Source organism: Grammomys surdaster, unplaced genomic scaffold, assembly GCF_004785775.1.
Source record: "Grammomys surdaster isolate TR1022 unplaced genomic scaffold, NIH_TR_1.0 239, whole genome shotgun sequence".
Lineage (NCBI taxonomy): Eukaryota > Metazoa > Chordata > Mammalia > Rodentia > Muridae > Grammomys > Grammomys surdaster.
The window spans coordinates 8,059,602-8,076,971 of record NW_021604684.1 but is presented as its reverse complement, the minus strand read 5'-3'; the positions used below and the strand labels follow the sequence as shown (position 1 = coordinate 8,076,971).

Sequence of the window (17,370 nt, the reverse complement as noted above, 5' to 3'; positions counted from 1 at the left end):
CTTGTCCCCCTGACCCCAGAGCTACAGGAATATGGGTGCACTCATTCCAACTTTTCTTTATACCTACTTGGTTTTTTTTTCTCAAAATTTTTATGTTAGCTATTTTTTAATTGACAATTTAACACTTGTGCATAATGCATACTGACCATTCTCATGGCCAACTCTCTTCTGCTCTCCTCTTCCCTATAAATTTCTTTGTCACAGTCATATATATTACTTTTTAAGAATTTATTTTTAGGTTTCGTGTGTACATGCTTGCATATGTGTGTGTGTGCATGTATGTGTGTGCACGTGCATGCGTGTCGTCCTCACTCACACATCTGTAGGTATCTACAGAGGTCAAAAGAAGTCATGGAATAACTGGCTTTGGGAATTATAGGAGGTTGTGAGCCACCCCCGCCTGATGTGGGTACTAGGATTCTATCTTAGATCCTCTCAAATGTAAGAGCTTTTAACCACTGAGCCATCCATCCAGCTCCTTAACTTTGTTTTGTAATCCACTGAGTTTAACAAGGGCTGTCTGGATGACCATGGTGTTGGACTTTTTTCCAGCTAAGATTTATAACATTATATATTGTGGATGCTGTAGTCTCATTACAAGTTTGTTCTATCTGCTGATGTAACTCATTTATACACGGCTTAAAGCAACTTGGTCACGGAGTTTGAACAGAGTTCTCATTAAAATATTGGATTTTATTTGCTGAAAAATTCTACTTCCCTCTTTTTCTTCTTTCCCTTACTAAAGAGAAGTTATTTCACCTTTGTAACTTTGGTCTGAGTGAGTTCACTTTAAGAATCTCTCAGTATGGTAGGCAGTGGGAAGGAAGGAGGGGGACAGCATTAGATGACATTATTATGGAACAAGAAGAATGTGGCCAACATGGAAAGGAAATTACTGTCTGTGGAGGGAGATTGCAATCTAACTTGGGAAGGAAAACTGTATATCTTGGAGAGTTAAATTAAGATTTCAAATACCCTATGATGTAAAAGATAATCTTGGCCTTCTACATACTCAAATAACTAATTGCCCACAGAGCAGAGTTCAAAGGTTCTGGGGAAAAACAGCTCTTATTCTAACCTAAACATATAAAATGAGCTCACTTAGATATGGGAAAGATGATTTGACAGAGATTAACGGTCTTTTTGAAAGCCTCAAGGCCAGAGCTTGACTGATACAGTGAAGCTGGGGAGGTTTCTCATGGGGCTGGCTTCACAGGCCTCAGTACTCAATACTGTGACCATGGAATCCATTGTTTTTTCTTTCCTCATTTTAATCCCATCTGTCACTGGGCATATGTGGCCTTTGACTATCTCAGGGTGAAGCCACTTGGGACTCACTCACCTGAGGAGCCCAGCAGGATGGTCACCACGACCTTGCCCGCTGTGGTTATCATATTGCCAATGAACTCCTTAAGCTTGGAGGCGACAGAGGCAAGCCTGCGAAATATTTTTAATTTTGTGCTTTCTTCCAGCTCGCCTTCCATGCCTTCTTCTCCATCTAAGTCCTCTTCATAAATCAGCGCCTCCTCTGAATCCATCTTTTCTCCTCCAGCCTAAAGAAATGAAAACAGAGAATGCAGTAGTGTACACTTCTATAAAGCTTGGCCCTAAGCTGTGGGTCAGTCACAGGGGACAGTTTCACATCAGTAAAATCATCAGCCCCAGGTCTTTTGGCAGCGAGTCCAAGCCACTGTGGCTCACATAGGTCATATAATCTACCTCAGGGCACCAGAGGTATGCCATGTTCCCTACCTGTACCTAATCTTTTGCAGGTAGAAGAAAACTGTCACGGCCATTAACAGTCTTGGCTATGGACTGTCTGGATTGTTTTGTTGTTGTTGTTGTTTTGTTTGTTTAGTTGGTTTTTTTGGTTTGTTCATTTGTTTGTTTTCTTATTGTTTTGTTTTTAACTTTGTCTGCTCTGCTGCTGGCTAGGGTCTGGGGAGATTCTCAGCCCAGTCTACTCTACATGTAGGAAGACTCGTGGAAACCTGGCTTTTCTGATCTTCATGCCATAGGTTCTTTCTCAAGATCCTCTGCTCAGTTACATAGCACTCATCCCTGGGTGCTGGTTCTTACTTGGCTGAGTTCACTGAGGAAAATGGGCCCAGAAGGGCTGACACCAATTTAAGAACATTCTGAGTGATTAGAAGACTCCAAGACATTGTGTTAGAAAGGTAGGAGAAGACCACAAATGATTTGAATTAGCCACTCAGTAAAAACAGGCTAGAGGATACCCCTACCTAACCTGATCCAACAGCATACGTATATACCCATGAACATACATGTATATATCCATCCACACACAGACATGCACACCTCCCAAACAACCCTATGCATACACACATATGCACTCATACATGCAGGTAAATATCCACGCACAGAACATACATATATGTACTTACATATGCACACATCATATAGGTTGATAGACACATATGCATACACAAGTATATCCATGCATACAAACATGTGCACCCCTTTCCCCAACAGGATTTAATACTGGGAAAACTAAATCCCATATATGTAAATGGAGCTCTTTTCAGTTCCTCTAATACGTATGGGTTCGGCGGCTGCAAATTCAACAACCAGATTAAGAACAACAATATGAGAAAATTGAATCTGTGTTGAACTTATAGTTTTTCGTCTTGTAGTTATTCTTTGAATAACAATCTGTGACACACTGGCATTTGGTTGAGAAGATGTTCATATGTCCTGGGCACACACTATGCGGCTTTTATAAAAGGGACTTGAACAAGTGTTAATCCAGGTACCTTCAGGACTCCGGGGTTAGACTTCTCATGGAAGCCAGTAGATGCATGTATTTATATCATTCCTGGGGTAGATGGAGGAGCTTGCACTTATTCATTAACATGCTTTATCCACACAGGACCAGTATATCTGGGAGTTCTTGTGAGAGACTCTGTAACACATGCATATGTCAGCAAACCAATCGGCAAGCTAAGCATCCCATAGTAAGAGGTCTTCAGAGAGGTCAAGTGGGATGCCACTGTGACTGACGGGGTGGTTACAGTAGATTCTGAGGTCAGGGAGACCCTCTCTGAAGAGGTGTCATTTAGACTAAGACCTAAATGTCACAGAGTCACCAGCTCTGTGAAAATTCCAGGAAAGAGCATCCTGGCAGGGGGAGGAAAGAGGGACAGGAAGCGAGTGTCCCAGGCCATGTCCTCTTTCCTTGCCTCCTCCTTCTCAACTAAGGACCCTTCATTCTAGTTTGCAGTGTGTGGGATTGGGATGATCAGACAACCTCTGCAGTCCACCCGTGATGGGCTCACTCCTATCTCCTCCTGTGCTCCAGTCACCGCCACAACCCATCTGCTCAGCCCTGTCATTCTCTTAGATGGTGCATCACAATGTGTTTCATGTCTGTCAGGTCACCATCAAGAAACTGAATCACTTCACTCTGCCCTCTAACATTAGAAAGATGTGTCCCTCCTACCTGTATTTGGCTCCCAAATTGAAAGTCTTGGTAAGAGTCCATTCTACCTCCATTCATAATTTCTCTTTAATTTGCACTTTCCCCTCTAACCAGCCTCTCTAACCAAGTTGCTCAACACAGTCTGTTTTACAGAGTAATTCAAGCAGCTGCCTTAGAACAAATGAATGGACTTTGGAAGGTGTAATGAATAGAGTTGACTTTGAGTTTGTCTTGTTGGATAAAATTGACTTTGAGTTTGTCTTGTTGCATGTGTGGAAGCTCATGGCCCAGAAAACAGAACTCACTGGTAAATATGAGGAGAGAGGGGAGGGACAGAGGGGAGTGAGTGGCAGCCAGTATGTTTATCTTTAATGAGGAGAAGAGACAGCTAAGGAGAAAGCAAGTGTCACTTTGGCCACCGTCCCTCATTACAAGTTCAGCTCCAAGGTCCTGAGCAGGCAGCTAGCACAAGGTGGAAGGGAAAGTAGAAGCTGGGAATGGTAGACTAGGGTCAGTGGCACCCTAGGATTGCCTAGGGACAATTCAGACACTCATATCTGTATGGTTTGCTTAGGAGCATGCTACACAGGGAACAGTTGGAGAAGTAGAATCCATAGTAGAGTCTCTTTGTCTCTTTTCCTTGGGGAACACAATCTCTAGCTATGGAAAGTCTTCCCTACCCCTGCAGGCATAGCTCTCATTCTAGCCTTTCCTCTTTTATTTACATTAATTAATTTATTAATTCACTTTACATCCTGATTGCAGCTCCCCCTCTCCTCTCAGTCCCACCCTCACACCCCGTTCCCCCATTTCCTCCATCTCTTCTCCTGGGAGAAGGAGAGGACACCCATGGGTACCAACCTACCCTGAATCATGTCTTAGCAGGAACTAGGTACATCCTCTCCCACTGAGTTCCTGCACAAAGCAGCCCAGCAAGGGGAAGGGGATGCAAAATTAGCCTTTCCTCTATAAGCAGAATCCATGTACACAGCTACATAAAGATTCAGGGAAAAGCAGCTTCCCTCCTGACACTGGGTGAACAGGTCCCTCATTACTCTCTCCCTCCTCCAATGGAAGGAAGTCTGGCAAAAGTCTTACTACACTTGAAAAAGTAAAAACATGGTGGGGGCCTCCTGAGTCATGGGAGGAAACACACTCATAACTCTTAGGGCAGATGACTCATTATTCTGTTATAGAACGGTTACGGATGTTGACTAAATCACAGCACTCTGCTCACAAGCCTTGGTGAGGCTACACAAATGCCTTCTCTTGATCTCTCTGAGACAGGAAGGGGTTACGAGAGGTTTAAAAGCATACCATTGCACTTTATGGCTCTGGATGTTCTAGATGTTTTTGCATCAGCTTCCCTGAGATTTCCCCAGACACAAACATGTTTCAAGCATGCTACGCTGATAAGAGGTGTCTCTGTATCTGTGAGCCTCATTCAGGCAGGGTCAGATCTGCCACTAGTCTCCTTGGGTGGCATACTAACAGGCAGGCCTTTTTCCCCCATCAAAGATTCCTCCACTGACTTATAAACACTGGGGGTTGGCAAGAACAGGGAATCATATTTATTAATAAGCAGCCTTGTTTGCTGTAAAAATCTGGCATCTTGTAGCAACATGACTTGAACTTGGTCTTGAAGCAAAGCAAAGAGCCACTGGAATCAAAGATTTAACACCTATTTTCGTAGGCTACGTCCAGAATTTAAACACCAGGTAAAATTTTAACAGTCCAAATGCCCAAGAAAATCTGTCATAGAATTATTACCTTTGTCAAAATATAAACTCATCTATACTTTTAAATCCTTGACTTTGTTCAAAAGATGCTGATTTTGACAGGAAGTCCTGTGTCTCCTGTGACAACAGGGATGGACTTCCAGGGAATTGTGCTCAATGGAACATGTCAGCTCAGAAAGACAAACATGACACTTGTTTATGGATTCTGAAAGATGAACTTTAGAACGGTGAGTAAGGATAGTAGTTGCCAGCAGCTGGGCAGGTAGGCAGGTGCAGGGAAGTCCCTAGCCAGAGATTGTAAGGTTTCACTTAGCAAAAATGTGATGTGGTGGTCTACAGCACATTATCGTGTCTATAGTATTAACTAACATAATTATTTTAAAATAGGGGAAATTGATGTGTCCTCAACACAAAGAAGTAAGTAGCCATATAAATAGATATATTAATTGTATAATTTGATCACGGTACAACTTATACATATATGGACACACCACTTAGTACCCTGTAAATAACTGCAAATATTATAGGTAAATTACAAAATAAAATATAAATGTAGTACTGATAAGAAAAGGTCTCCAATTTCAGATGTAGATGCAATGTCTTAGGGTGGACCTTTCAGAGTTATAGACACAGTTTCCTACCTGGCCACTTGGTCTCTACACCTCCAAGGTACCCACAGCTGCCTCCTGCAGGTGGCCTGTTGAATGGGCTGTCCTTTCCCATTGATTTTGACAAAGACAGAATTATTTCTGATAGAACCTGAGCATCCATGGTCCTTACCCTCGGCACCATATAATTCCATGTAAGGGCATAAAACCTAAGACCATCTGAGGAACATCAAGCCAAGAGCTTGCCAGGCTGCACCTCAGACTCATTGAGCTAGAATCTCTGGACGTTCCTGGCATTGATGGCCATAGCCATTTTAGACCAGACAGCCATCTTGGCTCCATATCCTGACTACATAAAGACCACTAGCAAAGGTGTTCTACAGTGCACATGTTTTTGTTTTTGTCTTTTTGGTTTTTGTTTGTTTTTTAAGATTCCATTCTCTTCAAAAACACGTTGAAGAACTGTGTCTTGGGTACCTCTGATTCCCTGAAGACTTGGACTCCCAAAACTGAGTTTTGGCTGCAGTTCAACCCCCTTCCTCTTCTCTCTGGTGGTAAATAAGCTTTCCAAGGCATTTCTATGGACATCTATTAAAGTCACATGGAATGAGCCAAAAGGTCTGTGAGGCATCGGGGTCATTTTCCAAAGTGCCACCCTTGTTTATGTATTATTTACTTTTAAAAGTTAATTATTTATCTTAGTAAAATAGGTCCATCCCACAGAAGAGCACACAGATGGGAGGTGACAGCACTGTGACTCACAGCAGAGGGAAAATGGTCTTCCTAGTTCTCCCTGCTATGGGAGAGGAGAGGCAAGGGCTATCTGTGTACCATCATGTCAGGCATGCCATCACAGATGCTAGGCTGGTCTAATGTGGCAGCACTTTTAGTCTGTTGCTGGTCTTGCTTTGGCACAAGTCTCTTTTAGAAGATGTGAAAAGAGTCTCCTGAGTAGCAGAACTGCAGATCTGAGACACAGTCAGAGATAGGACCTTTTTTTTTCCTCACTACAAGTCACCTGGTGTAAGGTTTGCCCAGGCAATGGCCCAACTTCTAGCCACTCCGAACAGTTCCATGTGGCAAATGTCTGCAAGAAAACCCAAGGCCTAGGAAATTTAAAGCCAGTAACTTTAGATTAAACATCAGGTTAGAAATGAGCAAGCACCTCACATCTAATCAGAAGGTGCCAGGGGATCGATTGATTTCTCCCCATTCTTTGTTTCTTGCTCTGAAAACAAAAAGTACCATGAAGGAAACTCCATAGCTTTTCTTGTGAAGGCAGAGATCAGGCAAGCATTCTGCCTGTCCAAACTGTAGTGCCGTGGTAGCCCGAGAAATGTCAGGGGCTAGAAAGCACAGTGCAAGTTTTAAGCTTATGGATAAATTTACAAAACATTAGCAGAGATTAATACATATCCTCAACTTTCAGCTGCTTTTACTGGAACAAAATGTTTTCCTTCTGTCGTCCTTCCTTCCTTCCCCCTTTCTTTCCTTCCTTACTTCTTCCCTCCCTCCCTTACTCCCTCCCTCCCTTCCTTCCTTCCTTTGTTCCTTCCTTCCTTTCTGTTATTTTTCCTTTCTTTTTGAGACAAGGTCTCACACAACTGAGGCTAGCCTTGAACCTCCTCCTCATCTTCTATCTCCACCTGCCAAATGCTAGTGTTACAGGCACGCACCCCCACACATGCCTGACTGGAATATTCATCTAGACTTTATATTATTATTATTATTATTATTATTATTATTATTAGCAGTAGTAGTGGTGGTAGTAGTAGTAGTAACTATGCCTCCTTACACAGGCCAAGTTACGATTGCCATTTCTATTTGAAAAAGCTTTAGTCAGAGTATTATTTGAAAATATTATTTGCTTAAAAAGTAAGGTCTCAAACTCTATGAAACAAGGAGAAACAAGTCAGGAGGACAGAACTAAGCAGATGGCCGCATCTTAGTGTTGTCAGATACTGTAGCATCGCATAGATAAGCTTTCCTATACAATCGGCTGTTCATAACGAAACTCTTTGTTTTTTAAGGTTCCAAATTGAGAATCTTTCTCCCAGTGATGATTGGCAGCAGATCTGCTTCTGAACTGAAATGAATACTAACAAGACCTCAGACACCCCCCACCCAGGGACCCTTTCCTATGTGTGACGAGTAGGGTCTCTGAGACCTGCCCAGCTGACAAACCGCAGTGAGGCCAGGGGTCCAGTGAGGCACTGCACCCCCACTTCTCCAATAGTGTCTCAGGGGAACACTTGGATGGGTGAATGCTTCCAAATAGTAAATGTTGTCTTCACCAGTGGATCAAGGCCTAGATTAATCTTTCCATCTCTCCACTGAGATAAGTATGGAAGAAACAATTGCAGCAAACACTGTTCTCTTACATCTTCTGAACTAAACATTCTAGAGTGCAAAAGTCAAGATTTAGAAGGAGCAGGAAGTGTGCAGGGCCCTTCAGAAAAGAAATACATTCCTCTGCTTACTTTGGCTGTGTATTCTGATCTTTCTCATACCGACTCCAGATTGTCATGTGAGAAGTATTTCCCTCACAGTGAATCCCCCGCTCACCACCCTTCCTCTGGCCTACCCACTTGTCTGGAAAGTGCTAAGAAAATAGGTGCTAATATCTGAATTATTCCCAATCAAATTCAACTGCAGTAAGAAAGAAGCCGTAATCATTGATATATGCTCAGAGTAAGTGCTGTTTGTAAAATCAATCTACAATAACACAATATCACATGTTATCTTTGAGTAAAGGGATTAATAATATATGTGTCTTGCATATCCATTAAATCAACATCCAACAGGACAGTGCTGTCACAACTCTAAGCATAAGATAAAAACAGGGTGTGACCAAGATGTAAGTGTGATTTTAAAGCCAATACATGTGTTTGTGCTAATCTCTCTTCTGCAACAGAGGTACACTACCTTAACCACAACCCTTCTCTGTATTGGTTATTGCCTGTGTTGCTTAGTCTACAGAAACAACATCTGTCCATGATCTTTAAAATCATCCATGCTGAGTTATTCCTGGAACAGAGGGATTTTTTTTCACTGAGTGGGGTTGATTTAGGACCTTGAATAATAAATTTCTGTACTTCTCAAATCAAAGAACACAAGAAAAGGAAGCCGGAGCCTATTGCGCATCCCCAATAAGTACACACTGTGCTATGAGCTACTTACTTAACATTTCAGTTTACAGTTGGGACGAATACATGAAGCATTACTAATAGGGTCCTGATGATCGAACCCAGGGACTCAGACATGGTAAGCACATGCTCTTCTACTGACCTCATTTTATAGAATAAGAAAGACAATAATTGTCTTAAATATCACACAGCCATTGTGCATTAGCCTCCATGTCTGCCCTCAAAGACCAGTCAGTTTTCAATAATTATCCCTTAGGTCTCATGTAAAGTGGGCAAGCACCAAAACACAGCCTTGTCTTTATAGATAACCATAAGGAAACTCCTAAATGGGCAGAACTTAAGTTAATATGTTTACTGCCACAAGCTAGGACACTTTTTATTCATTATCATTTAATCAAAGCATTTTTAAAACTGTAAACATTCTAAAATAATAATGCCATATAAAAACATACTCTATTAAAATTTTCTATCTTAAAATTACACCATCAACAGAAAAAAATATTTCTAAGATATGTCTGATTTTAGGTTTGTAAATATGAATGAAAGATTTGCTTAGCAGTCACTCTGCTGTAATTATTTTTACACTTTGTATCTTCTCTTGTCCTCAAATATCAGAATATGGATACACAGCATGGTTGCCTATCTTTAATTCATAAGATTTTAGGAAGTACTATAAATTCTAATTGTCATATTATACAATTATACTTCCTCTGTATTATTTGTTACAGCTACACTTGTGGTAATTTGCTGTTTATTCCTGAAGTATGGAAACCCTTAACCATAACTGAGGATTCTTCTTCTCTAATGTATGCATGGTTGATGTTCCCAATGTATGCAATTCCCGATGCCTGCACAGATAGCATTCCTAGTGTATGCGCTTCCTGATACAGGCATGGTCAATCTTCCTAATGTACAAAATCACGGTTAATTTGTGTTCACAGGATTTAACTCCCTGATGGAGCTTATGACTAAATCATCTGGTAGATATCATGTGTTAAATGTCTAAACCAACTATTTCTGGGTAGCTTTTATGAAGCTTTATCTTTATATCTAAAATATGTCAACTATTTTTTTATATTGATGACATCTAAACTTCAAAAATGATGTGCAGTCCTTAGGACATGGCCATGCTTGGTGTGGATCAAAAGGGTGTGTGGTGGGACACGTGGCATGTCGCCACCCCTAGACACAACTTCAAATATACTCCTCGCCCAACGAATGCTCCTGAAACTGCTGTAGTCATTATATATTTTAAACCCCCCCCACTTTTCTAAATGAAAATATTTCATGTGCTTCCCCTTTCTGAAGCATATTAAAATGACCTGGTCCAAGTATTCCTGAGCTAACACACTAACTAGGCAAAGTGCACTGTTACACAGTCACAGGATGAAACTGCACAGGTTGGAAAGTTCAGGGGGTAATTAGACTGTTTTTCTTCAAAAGTTACTGTGTAATACTTCTCAAAATATCCTGCAATAGCTCAGACCTGGAGCATCTTTCCAGACTTGGCCACCTGACATAATACTAGGGCACAGTGAGACCAGCTGATCTTTGAGGTGATGAAAGCACAGTCAGGCTGTTCCTAACTCCACTGTGAGAGCCTCGTGAAAGATGGGAATCACATGTCAATCACCTGTGTCCTCATCAACAAGGTGCAGACATGAGTGTCTGCCCCGCAGCTTCACCCAGACTTCTCCGCATAGCAACAATACCCACTTGTGCCTCATGCACAATGCACAGCAATCCACTCAGTGCTCTGCAGACTGACTCCACTCAGTCTCACAAGGAAGGCCCTGGGGATCAAGGAAGAAAGTTGCAGGTGTTCATACTTACCAATTCTTCATTTTCACACTCAGAGTTAAACTGGGCTACTTCTTCTGCGTCTGGTTTCTTCACAATGGTTCTGCAGACCAGCCAGATGGTCAGACTTGCAATGAACATCCCGATATCAGGCACAAATACCCTGATGCCATTGCCAGCATCAGCTCCCTTCAAGCTACGGAGGGAAGAAGACGGGAGGAAGTTATCTCACATCTGTATGGTCAAACATCTTAATGCATACTTCAATCTTCTTTAGTGATTTAAAATCAAGGATGTTTGATTCTGCCTAGCAGTTACCCAGACAGCTCTGCACTGATTTCTGAGTCTTCTCAGATCTACTGAGATATAGGTAGACCCCGGTACTTCCTAGGGATTTCAGAGCAACAAAGAATGGTGGAGCTTTGGTGGTGCAATCAGGGTACTTAGACAAAAACCATAAAGAACCCAAATGGACCACTCCAAGCACCTTAATAAATCACATTGATGTTACACAGTATGATGCCTTTGTTCATCATCTGGATGAAGCCATTTAGAAACCAATATGTTCTAACTGCTAGAAGACAGTATAATGCAAATATGAGTCAAAGCCAGATGGAAAATACAAAAGGTACTCCAAAAATCTTCCAGTCCAAAATCGTGTCCTTATTTTTGTGCTTAGCTGATTTTGGCCTTCCATATTGCACTAAGACAAGTCAGTCTAGTGTGTTTGTTTGTTTGTTTGTTTGTTTTTTAATCTTAGAGAAGTGATGTTCAAGTGAGGAGAAGCTATGGGTTCAAGCCCAAGCCTGACGATACACAGCTGCTTTGCACATTCCCACAATCCCCTACTCTTGTTCTTTGCCAAAGACATTACACCACTTGCCATCCTTATCACATTTCAGCGAAATGAGATATGAGGTCATAGCTTCAGAAAAATAAAGATGGATACATATGTATTAAAAATGTGGACTTTTCTTCTGTAAAATATAAAACCCCTTCTCCCCAAAGCCTGGTATTTTGAGACAGCAGTATTAACTGGTTTTTGATACCAGTTAATACTCTTCATGTTTACACAGCATATGTGGTTATAACTGAGATCCCGAGACAGGGTGTAGGAATGAGGAAAGAGGTTTCACTCAGAAGAGGAGGAAGAGTGTGACTTTGGGCACGTGCAAGAGCAGTGAATACAGTATAAGAAGGTGGCATACTGAGTTATTAGCTCAACTGGTCAGCACATACTGCAGCTAAAATTTGTCTGGCAAAGCCCATACTTTTGTGTAAAACAACTAAGGTGGACAGCAGCTGGAAGCCACCAGGGCAGACCTTCCAGTGGAAGGGATGATAAGAGACACACACTTCCATCATTATGCAGCATGTCAGACACTAGGAGAACATTCTACTGTGCTCTGCTCACCAACATATTGAGGAAAAAATTCTGTCAGGAGAACTAATGAAATGACTAGGGATTCCAGGGGACAGTCAGTGAGTTACAGGCAGAGAAGCTGAGATGCTGTGCCAGTGGAGCAACTGAGATGTTCAGTGGAGTCGTTAAAATGGAATTTCAAAGGTAGATTAGGTCTTTGAAGCCATGTTTGCCAGAGATAAAACACAGTCAGAAACATGAAGCAAAAGGTAGGTTGAAGGACTGCACATAGCATAATTGAATATGTAATCCAAACAGTCAGACATTCCTTGATATGTAAAAGAAGAATGCTCCATGTTCCATTCGATGCTTGTACACACTCAAAAAGGATGTTTTGTGGGTATCTACAAACACCAAGAGGGTGTTCAGTCTCATATGTAAAATTATGTTGTATTTGCATATAACCCACACATATTCTCTCTTAGAGTTTATTATCTCTAGGTAACTTACATCACCAAATAGAATGTTGAACATATAGAAAGAGTTCCATTGTGTTATTAGGGAATAAAGATAAAAGGTTGGTAAATAGAACATTATCATCGATCATCTATGATTTATTAATTCTTTCCTGCTAATGGCTTTGCATATTTTATTCGTCATAATCAACTACACATAGAGCTATTGTCCTATATGAAAAACTGGAGCTCAAGAGGACTCTCAAGAGTCACACAGATGTAAAGAAGGTTGTACTTCACTTCCTTTAAGTTCCCGTAAGTGACCTCAAAGACTGGCCTTCCTCCTATAGATCCTGGGACTTCTCTTCTGCTCTTTCTTATGTGTGTATACACTCAAAGAAAGCCAGAGCTGTTTGTCAGGCTCTGCCTCTGTTGTATAGGTGATCCAATTACTGAGCCACCCACTTTTAGGTTATGGTAATCTTTAGGTTGAGGAAGTAGAGTGACTTCCTTTTCTTGCTCTTCTAGCTTCATAATTTCTAAGAGAGACTCTTTGAGTTTTTTTCTGAGTGACATGATATCCTCACTTGACCTACCTTCCGATAATGAAAACAGGCCTCCTTTTCCATCAGAAGATGTACTGACCACAGTGCAGGGCCAAATGACCTATTAGCAACCCGGGCAGATCCCAGCCCATCATTCTCTCTTAACGATACTGGTGGGAACTCTGCCTTAAGATATGTCTCTTGCTTACTCCCCTCTTTATCCTTATAGCCCAGCTCAGCTCTCTGGACCACTACAACAGCATTCTGGTTATTTTTGTTCCAGATGGGTCCTCTGTCCATCAGGTCAGTTATCAGAGGTTAGCTATTAGAAGTATAAGGCTGGTCATGCTAGCCATCTACCACTAGAAACATCTATTTTCCTGAGCATGGCAGAATTTTCTGCCTTCTTTCTCTCCTGCTGTTGTTCTTTTTACATTCCACAGTGAATGTAGGCACCAGGAACAAGAAGTGTTTTTCTTCTGAGGTAGTACGTAGTTTTCTTCCTCACCCAAGAGGCCTTTACATTCTCATCTGAACTGGTTATCAGGATCTCAACACTTGGGAGACAAAGCTACACAGTGTCAGAATTAAAAAAAAAAAAGAAACAAAATATTTTCATCTACTAAAACTCACTGATGCCAGACATCTCTTTGTAAAACTGTATGATTCTAACTTACTCTATCATTCATTTATAAATGAATCAAATAATTCCTTTTGATGCCCACTGTGCCCAGACCACACTAGGTGACTAAATCTCTTGTTCGTTCTCTCATTTTAAAATCTTTCTGAGAATGTCCGTCTGCCTGGTTCACCGCTGGGCACTCTCACTATATATGGGTAGGATGTACTTTAGACACACTGCTGACCCTTTAAATAGTCACTATTTCCTAGTCTGAGATCTATGTAAAGTGTTACTAAGGAGTTAGACCAAATGACGGCACACTGTCACTTAGATTGATAAAGAGAAATTGCAAGCACATATGGGAAGGAAAAAAAAATCTGCAAATGGTGGAAAGACCAGAGAGAATCTGTTAATAAAATCTCCAGTTGTTTTACAGTGCAGATTTAATTAACAAATTTAAATCATTTTAAAATCAAAATTTATTTGTTAAAATATTTATTTTTATTTTATATTTGTGTGTGTGTGTGTGTGTGTGTGTGCTTGAGTGAATGTCTGTGCATCTCACACATATAGAAACCCATAGAGGTCAGAAGAGGGTGTTGGATTCCCTGGAACTGAAGTTCTAGGTAGATGTGAACGGTCATGTGGGTTCTGAGAATTGAACCTAGGTCCTCTGCAAGAGCAGCAGATGCTCTTGAACTCTCAGCCATTTTTTCAGTCTCTAAAATTAAACTTTAAATTATTAATATATTTCTGGTTTTACTAAGTTATAGGAGAAAACATTTATAAAACAAGAAATGTATCTAATGACTATGGCCCAATTTAGAGCATTTTATTATAAAACTAGTGTTTATTCTGTGCCTGGAATATTGTCTGTGAAGCGTGGATTGCTGGAAGAGGGTGTATAAAGGAATTAAAGTCAGAAAGACAGCATGTCAACTTGGATAGGGGAAATTTCACAGGGCACCACTCTAGCTAAAGAGCTTCCTAAAGATAAAGCCAACCATTGGCTGCTCTAAGAGGAGAAATCAATATTTTCCAGGGACAACCTCCCTCATAGGTTATCCAATCCAAAGTGGTCAGTCCTAAGCCCATGTACATACTAAATGTGCTCAGTAGGTCGTATGTGTGTATGCGTGCATCTGTGCAACAATAATAACTTTAAAAGAAGAGGTCATGAACTTTTGAGGTAGAGTTGGAGATAGAGTTGGAGCAGCAGAGAGAAGAGTTGAACTAATGTATATATAGTATTTGGGTACGGACTTCTCAAAAATAAAAAAATCAGTATTTCATTAGAAGCCAGATGATATGTTATGTCCAGGCTATTCCAGCCAACGTCAGATTTTTGTAGGAAATTCATAAAATCAGAATGTTAAAAGATGTGGAGTTAACAAGGGATGTGATCAGCAAGGCAAGAGAAGGGATAGCAGCAAAGGCTCCTGGGAGGGGAGGTGCTCTCTCTGTAGTGTGAGAGAGCTGGGCTTAGGCCCTGCAGAGGAAGAGGTCACAGTTCAACTTAAAAGTCATATGGGACTCATGCCTGGAAGGGAAATCATGATGGAAAGGATGGATTTGAGAATGATTTCTGCATATGTGTTGATTAAAATCAACAGAATTAATTAGATTAACCAGCACCAGAGTCTGGCATAAGTAAACATATGCATAAGGCTCTCCAATCTAATTATAAGTACACATTACTGAACATTTAACGACATGTTAACCTTTATTTCAAGTAAACTTGGGAACAGTTAGCCATGTTCACCGACATCCTGTTTATATAAGCCAGTGCAATTAATGTATATTTCTCAAGAAAATGTCAACCTGAATCATGCTTTTCCCCAGGGGACATGCCAATGACACTTTTCACATATGAAAATGACTATTTAGTTCATCATGTTAGATATCATCTCAAATAGCAAAGCGTTTCCTTTCCAATCTGGTTATGATCTCTATGATCTTATTTCTTCACAGAGTGATTATACCTCTGAAAAGGGAATTTAAAGAAGCCACCCATTAAGACTAATTTTTGTGAACAAATAGGCCAGATTAAATTACAGCATGTTCAGAAATTGTACTAGAAAACCACCAGTGAAGGCAAATGAATACTAGGCCAAGGTCTATATCTATGAATCTGGATATGTCCCACAAATAAAATGGTGGTCAAGAGAAGTACAGCAAGTGTACAAAATACATAATGTTTAGAGATTCATGCCAAATGGGCTAGACTGACAAACATATATTTTAAGGTCTTAAGCCTGTTATAAACCGCAGTTGATATAAAAGCACAGCTTCAGACTGTGTATGGTGGCACATACCTGTAATCCACATACTCTGGAGGCAGAGACAGAGGAACCTCTGTTAATTTGTGGCCAGCTTGGACTATATAAGGATATGCTGAGATGTTAAGACTTTATAGTGAAACCCCTGTCTAAGCATTTTTAAAGGCATGTCTTTTATGTACTATGTCATTTTTATTGCTGAGAACCCCTTGTGTAGACCACATCTGGAAGACATTATGTTGGTTACTTTGATTTGGAAGGTTAATGACCAACTTATAGCCTAATGCCCATGATGGCAATTGGTTTGACTGACTCTAATTGGGTTCCATATTCCTGTCCACACCCAGAGAAAAGGGAAGGCAGGTAGTGCTTATAGGAATACTCTCTTGTGTACAGTGTGGAAGTATCACTTGCTTCCATGTCAATAAAAGACTGATGACCTATTAGCAAAAGGCAAGAAGTAGAAGGTGGAAGTTCTGGCAGAGAGACTGGAACTCTGGGAGATAGTCAGAGGTAGGAGATTCACCACCCAGAGTCTGAGGAAGTCGGACATATGAAACTAAGGAGGGGTAACAAGCCATGTGGCAGACATATAGTAGTTTAAAGGGCTTAAATAAGTTACAAGCTAGTCAGGGAACAAACCTAGCAAAGGGCCATAAGTATTGTTAATAAATAAGCCTACAAGTCTTTATTTGGGAACTGGGGTGTGGGTGGAAAAGCCTGAGGTTACAAGTGCACATAGGCTATGTTTTCTTAATGAATAAAATAACTTCTTAAGGTCTTCCCAACTCTAGGAAGTCCTTTTGACTATGAAAATCCAAACTGACAAATAAAGGAAATGTAGACAGGCACAGGGCAGATAACAAGAAGAGTGGCATCTTCGGTGCTGAGGAGGAGCACCGGGAAAGATCACCCCACAGAGACAGACTGGGGTGTCCAGGGAGGGGCTGTAGCTCACTGTAGATGACTTACTGAACACTGTGCCAGGCTCTGGGTTCCATCCCAACACACACACATACTGAAGCACAAAAGTCAATGCCATTCCATGCCACACTCCTCAGGAGAGCAAACCCTCTGAGACAGAGCTAGCAGAAAGGTCAACTACAAGTGAATTGTGGTAACACAATTAAATCACCACATGGCCGTCCATTAAACAAATTAGAGCTATCAAAACGCCTTCACATATTTTCTGATGCTCACACAGTATGAACTGTTAGTGCCCTGCTGTTTACCTTAAATAGGACTCTGGATGTGCCCCTGAGTGGCCTTCAGTGACGTTAAGAGCAGTGGAATGAATGTATATCTAATTACAAAAATTTACAAACCTAATTCCTGTGTGTATGCTCTCTCTCTCTCTCTCTCTCCCTCTCTCTC

At 41.0% G+C, this 17,370-nt stretch overlaps 1 protein-coding gene across 1 annotated transcript in view; it reads right to left on the bottom strand.

The window, feature by feature from the left end:
• Piezo2 (piezo type mechanosensitive ion channel component 2) overlaps positions 1 to 17,370 on the bottom strand; it is a 368,900-nt gene that overhangs the window by 132,650 nt on the left and 218,880 nt on the right. The window contains exons 5-6 of the mRNA XM_028774207.1: positions 10,766 to 10,928; positions 1,343 to 1,553 (exon numbers count right to left, since the gene is read on the bottom strand). Of these exons, the coding sequence (XP_028630040.1) occupies positions 1,343 to 1,553; positions 10,766 to 10,928 (374 nt within the window). The remainder of the gene's footprint in view (positions 1 to 1,342; positions 1,554 to 10,765; positions 10,929 to 17,370) is intronic.